The sequence below is a fragment of the Sinocyclocheilus anshuiensis genome, unplaced genomic scaffold (genome assembly GCF_001515605.1).
Source record: "Sinocyclocheilus anshuiensis isolate Anshui unplaced genomic scaffold, SAMN03320099.WGS_v1.1 scaffold30, whole genome shotgun sequence".
Taxonomy (NCBI): domain Eukaryota; kingdom Metazoa; phylum Chordata; class Actinopteri; order Cypriniformes; family Cyprinidae; genus Sinocyclocheilus; species Sinocyclocheilus anshuiensis.
In genome coordinates, this window is record NW_015542336.1 from 386795 (window position 1) to 393398 (window position 6604).

The 6604-nt window shown below is 35.9% G+C and overlaps 1 protein-coding gene across 1 annotated transcript in view; it reads right to left on the reverse strand.

Moving 5' to 3' along the window:
* Window positions 1-944: 944 nt before the first annotated feature.
* The window catches only part of LOC107691111 (myosin-9-like), an 86961-nt gene continuing 81301 nt past the window's right edge, over window positions 945-6604 (reverse strand). Inside the window, exons 36-40 of the mRNA XM_016489585.1 lie at window positions 5684-5807; window positions 5392-5600; window positions 3602-3710; window positions 3355-3527; window positions 945-2316 (exon numbers count right to left, since the gene is read on the reverse strand). Coding sequence (XP_016345071.1) covers window positions 2208-2316; window positions 3355-3527; window positions 3602-3710; window positions 5392-5600; window positions 5684-5807 — 724 coding nt within the window. The 3' untranslated portion in view covers window positions 945-2207. The remainder of the gene's footprint in view (window positions 2317-3354; window positions 3528-3601; window positions 3711-5391; window positions 5601-5683; window positions 5808-6604) is intronic.

A 6604-nucleotide genomic window follows, 5' to 3' on the forward strand; every position in this document is an offset into this window, starting at 1 on the left:
GAGTCCAGCCCGGGGTCATCACATGTGGTTGCCGCAGGCATCACAATATGGTAAGGGACGTAACAGTTCCGTCTCACGCTTGAGGAATTCGGCCAATCACAACGCACTGGATAGCTGGCCAATCACAGCACACCTCGCTTTTCAGACCGATGAGCTTTGTAAAAATCGACGCGTTTCAGAAAGGCGGGGCATAGAGGAGAAACAATAATGTACAGTATGTGGAAAATAATGTGTTTTTTGAACCTTAAACCACATAAACACATTTCATTACACCAAATACACAAAATAATGTTCTTTTTAGCAGCATCATATGACCCCTTTAAAATAAAGTGATGTACAGCGTGATTAAGCCACCCAGTGCTCTGGTGCTGCTGGTTAGGCTAATCAAAATTGTGAACCCTAATTATTGTCTGATGAATAGGCTAACATAAAAAGCTATTTTTTAAAAATAAATTATGAGTATGTTGGTCTACAAGAAATGCTAAAATGTTGTAGTAGTTGGATGGGGGTGCTGTCTGCTGTTATGTCCCCACAAAATCAAACCTACGCCCTTGATATAAATGAGTGAAATACTCTTTTATTTTATCTTTTTGTTTTTACATTACATGTTTTATGTATTAAACATTCACATATTTTGAAAAATGGTTTAATCAACACTGTCACGTGCGGGATTTTGTCTGACTGGCTAAATAATGCAAAGAGAAAGAGAAAATATATTTTGACTTTCAGAAAGATTATCAATAAATATTTGGGGAAAACGTCGGTGATCGAGATGCTGACGTAGGCTATTTTATAGGACAAAAATCTTCGGTAAATAGTTGACGGCAGTGGGGTCATTTAAGAATTTGGTCCAGGCATCTGAATTTAGTTATTTTGTCTTTAACTGTAACTAATGTTAGAAAAAACAAGACAAAACAAGACCAAGAGCGCATACACTTGCTAAAGCGGTTTTGAAAAAGCCATTTTATTGCATCATTATACCAAGGATTCATGACAAATCTCTCCAGATATCATTCAGGAGCTGCAGAGAGAGAGAGCATAACACAACATCACAAAGTCATTATTGGGAGACGATGAGAATGAGAGAGAGAAATGCTCTATCTATCCATACATAATCAATAATAGTCCATTTCTCTCACTTCCCAGCAGTGTGAGCGGGAAAAAAGCAGAAGCTGAGCACGAGCTTCGAGGAGGGTCCGCTCAAATCCGTTCTCCTTAGATCTTTCCGAAAACACAGGTCGCAGAATAATCAAATATGATGTCGCAGAGTATTAAACGTGATCAGAGGTAGCCATGGAGGTGTTCCATGTTTTTTTAAAAACTCCCGCCAAACGTTGGATTCCCGCCCCCACACAGCCGTGCTCAGCGTTTACAGTGTGTGCGTGAGAGAAACCGTCAACCCTCCACCCTTCATGCCCTGAACATCAATAAAGACACATATACTGGAAGGAAAAGAGGAACAGAAAATATCCAAATAGTAGAGTTAAGGCGATAGTGCATAGTGCCATGTCTAAATGAGTTCGTGCGTTGCCTACTCCATCTTTATTACTTCAATCAGCCAATCAACAGTCTGATAAAACATGTCCATTTTATTGCTCGAATAAACAGTCTTTCCCCATTTCATGTGCATATAAGGTGGCGTGACAATGTGTAATATTTTCGGTGCTGGTTTGATAACTAAATGCCTTATTCGTGTGTGAAGCCCAAGAGTGTAACTGTAGATACTATCTGTAAATCTCATCACAATCTTCTATTTACCAGCAGAGGTGCAAGAGAGCGAGCGCTATGTTCATCCTTATACCATTATAAAAACGTATGAATAAAATACAGTTTTGTAGAAAGCAATTTTGCTTTGGTCCCCTTCAAATAAGTTCTCTTCTTTACCATCTTTTAATCCTTTTCCTTCAGTTAAGAAAATAGATCCGGAATCGGGACTACAATTGACGGAATGCGTGCTTACAAAAATATCATTCCGCTCTTTTTCTATTCTAGACAATGACAGGAAAACACAAATTTGGTCCTCGGTGTGAGTGAAGCGGTCATTTGTGTGATTGTCAGGAGAACCATTGTGTGTGTGCGAATACACTATGGCACTAAAATAAGAACAAAAATCAAAAATCGACAAGGTATCTCTGAGTTTTCAAGGACGTTGTCGTCCGAGACTTGTGTGTATGTGTTTGCGAGGGAACGCTGCGGTTCGGCTTCTGTCACTCGGGTTTGGGTTCGAGGGTTTCGGTCTTGGCCTCCGGGTCTTCGTCACTCTCGATTCCCGAGCGGCTGACGATGCGGCGCATGGTGAAGGGCAGATCGCCGCGTCTGGACACAAAACACGCACATTTCAATGTCAGACACGCATTCGATCACATGCAGGCCTCAGTAAGGTAACATACTTTATTCCCGATTTCTGCTTCCCTCGATTAATCAGAATGATAGGAAGACAGAATAATAGTATAAAAATGTAGAAAAACTGAAAGTATAGAGAAATAGATAAAACAATAGAACTATAGAAAAATAGAATAATAAATTAATACATCATTGGAATTAGGAATTTCACTGTTTTTTCACTGTTTTATTTTTAACTTTTCCATTTTCAATTGAATTTTAGTTAAATGTTCAGTCATGTTGTTGTGCTTTTGTTATTTTTATTAGTTGTAGTTATTTTAGTACTTCAAATTAAACTAAAAGGAAATCATTTTTTAATGTCCATTTAGTTTTTAATTACATTTTTAAACTAAATTTCAGTTTTAGTAAATAGCTATTTTAGTAATTCAACTTGTAAATGTAATTCGTAATTATTCAAATATGTCTATAATTTCTTATATGTATTTTATATATTTTTTAATCATTTTTATTTCAGTTTTAGACTGAACCAAACTAAACAAAAATTACAAATATGCTCTGGCAGCTATGTAAAATTGTAGCTATAATTTATTTTATTTCAGCTAACATTTTTGTTTCAAGTAACAAAAATTTATTTTTTTTATGGTTTTACTTAAACTACTAAAAATATATGATATATGACAATATATAATATTATGCACTTAGCTGAACTAAATTCTAAACAAAAATTAGAAATATAGATTTTTAATGTCTATGTAGTTTTTATTCATTTAATTTTAGTTTTTAGTTATTTAAATACTCAAAGTCAAACGAAATGAAAATAGCTAAGAGTAATGAAAACATCTTTTTTAATGGTTTATTATTGAATAAGTTATTTTAGTTCTATTTAATAACACAGATGTGAATGTGCAATAATTCTGATGAAATGTAAAAATAAATGTTTTTTTAATTAATTAAATTAATTATTAATAATAGCAATTCTAATATCTCTCGTGCCGCTGTGTTTTCCCGCACCGGAGTTTGCTCTTCAGGCTGTTGACCTCGCGGTTCATGGCGTCGGCGGACTCGGAGGCGTCCTCCAGCTCCCGCTGTAGTTTCCTGCGGTTGGCGTTTGCTCTCTGCGCCTCCTCCTCAGCCTCCTCCAGCTGCCGCTTCAGCTGCTTCATGCGGCTGTTCAGCTTCTCAGACTGCAGGCGATGGCAAACAGCCGTTAGCGTCACTAAACTTGAACCTTGAGCACAGAGTTTGTGGTGAGCGTCACCTGATCTTTAAACTGCTCCGTGTTGCGTCTCTCGTCGTCCACCTGCAGAATCACCTCCTTCAGCTTCTTCTCTGCACGACGCACTAGTTTTGAGGCCTGCTGGCGCTCTCTGAACACAAACATCATCCATTACTTTGAGCTTTTCCCAAACAGATCAATTATTGTGTACGTTTTTATTTGTTGACCTAAATGTTTAATGGTGTTTAATCTGAAAACTGTCATTTTCTAATGTAATTATATTTATTGTATATTTTCTGAATTGTAAAACATATCTTGTATGTTAAGTAATCTAAAACTGCACATTTTATCTATGTATTAATAAAAAATAGACAAACTACTAATTGTATACATTTTTATTTTTAGATCTAAATGTACAAGTTAGTAGGTAATTGATGTGTGTTTAATCTGAAATTTGAAATAAATGTTATTTTCTAATTTAATTATATGTTAATGTAAATTTCATTTATTGAGTTATTTTCTAATTTAATGTATTAATTTATTTGTATATTTACCAAATAATAAAATACCTAACTTGTGTGGTAAATAGTCTAAAATCTCTAAATATCTGTATAAGTTTCTATGTAAATGAATGTATAGGTATTATTTGTATCTGTATTGTCATTAATTTTAATCTGAAATTTAAAGTACATTTCATTTAGTTAAAATGCAATTATTTAATGTATCCATGTTTATTTGTATATTTTTTTAAATAATAAAATGCATATCTTGTATGGTAAATTGTCTAAATATGTTTCATTGTAGATACATGTGTATGTATGCATTTGTATCTGTATTGTGATTAATAAAAATGATTAATTGTTAATTAAAATGTCAGAATATGTCTATATGTTTCTATGTAATTGTTTATGTATTTGTATTTTTTTGTTGATTTGTATCTGTATTAATAAAAACTGTTTAATTATTAATTGCATTCAATGTTTATTTGTTGATTTAAATAAAGAAATACTTGATTTATTTATTATATATTTATTATATATTTTTTGGTAAACCTAAATTTATGTTATGTGCATTAATCTGAAATTTAAGTACATTTTCAAATTTAATATTTATTTATTTGTGTATCATCTAAATAATAAAGTGCATATCTTTTATATTAAACAGTCTAAAAATCTCTAAATATGATTATATTTTTCTTTGTAACATTTTTTTTACATTTTTTTTCTGATTTGTATCTGTATTGTGATAAATAGAATAAATAGATGATTATAAAACGGAGAGTTCCGGTCCTTGATTCTGATTGGTTGAGACAGGTTCGAAGCTTTTGTAAATTACTCTACAAACATACACCTTTGTTTACTTCTGTGTTGCTCGGTAACCACTTTGTTGGAACCACAGCTGATTCTGAGGAACTACACTGTTTGGTGGAAGAATACTGTTTTTATTATCATTACACTTTATTTGCTCTGTTTTATTTTGTGAAACCTTACTACGTATATGGAATAACCGTTTTATAAAAGCAATAAGCCCCGTGAAGCCATGGTTTACAGTGAATTTATAACAGCTAAAGGGCGTTGTTCGGCACGATGCAAAGCTTATTGCTGGGGCTTATTGCTTTAATTATTAATTGTATACATTTTTCTATTTGTTGACCTAAATTGTATAACTTAGAAGTAAATTTCATTACAGTTTTGAGTAATTATTTATTTGTATATTTCCGAATAATAAAATGCATATATTGCATGGTAAACAGTCTAAAAATGTCTATATCAGCCTATGCATCTTTCTGTTTCTATGTGAATGTGTGTGTGTGTGTGTGTGTGTTGTTGTACTTGGTCTCGACGTCGAGCTGCTCTTCCACCTGGCCGATTTTGGCCTCCAGGGCGACGATGGTGGCCTTGTATTTGCTCTTGACGGTTCCCTCCAGCTCGGTGAGTTTGAGCTTCAGCTCCTTGTTCTGGCGCTCCATCTGCGAGCGCGCTCCCTCCAGACGCTGGCAGGTGCTGCGCTCCGCCGTCAGCTCCACGTTGATCTGGTCCGTCTGCGGAGAAAGCGGACAGAGAGGCACTCGTGAGCGTGCTGTGGAGGTCAGACGCGAGTGGCGGGACCCTCAGCGCTCCTGACCTGCAGCAGGGCTCTCTTGAGCCGGTCGTTCACCAGCTCCGTGTTGTTCTGCTCCTCCTCCAGCTCCTCCTCCAGCTGAGCGATCCGTGCCTCCAGACGCCTCCTCTCCTCCGAGCCCAGACAGCTGAGCACACCAACACAAACACAATGGATTATGGGCCATTATAAAACAGATAGTTCCGGTCCTTGGTTCTGATTGGTTGAGCCGCGTTCGAAGCTGTTGTAAATTACTCTACAAACATACACCTTTGTTTACTTCTGTGTGTTGCTTGGCAACCACTTTGTTGGCAGTGTTGGGGAGTAACTAGTTACATGTAACGGCGTTACGTAATTTAATTACAAAATAAATGTAACTGTAATCAGTTACAGTTACTAAGAAAAAATGTGTAATTAAATTACAGTTACTTATGAAAATGTTAACAATTACAAAGGGCATTACATTTGAATATTTACACACATCCACATACAGATTTAATTGATTTCTTTCTCAAATTGCACTGACTACTCTGAGACATAATTTCTGCGATGCGGTAAACACAAACTGGTTCGTAGAACCCAGTCATAAAAACAGAATTCCTATAGCCTAACGTGGACGGAATATGCCACATTTTGGACGAATAAATCAAAAGTAGGTCAGTACACTTGAATCAAAACGCGATATGGACTAGCGTGTCTGTGGAAATCAGGCGCGGACTGGCCATCGGGAGAACCGGGACTATTCCCAGTGGCCTGGCGGCCGATTTGGCCCACTATTTTAATATTATTATTGTATAGCTGCCTGCCGAATGTACTAAAGCGATTATTTCCATTCCAATTTGCCATTCGATAATTAAATCTCTAATAAATCATGAATGGGTTAGTCGTGACTGGCAATGCTTCGGCTCGCGCGCTCAGAGTAATCAATGCGAGAGAGAGAATGGA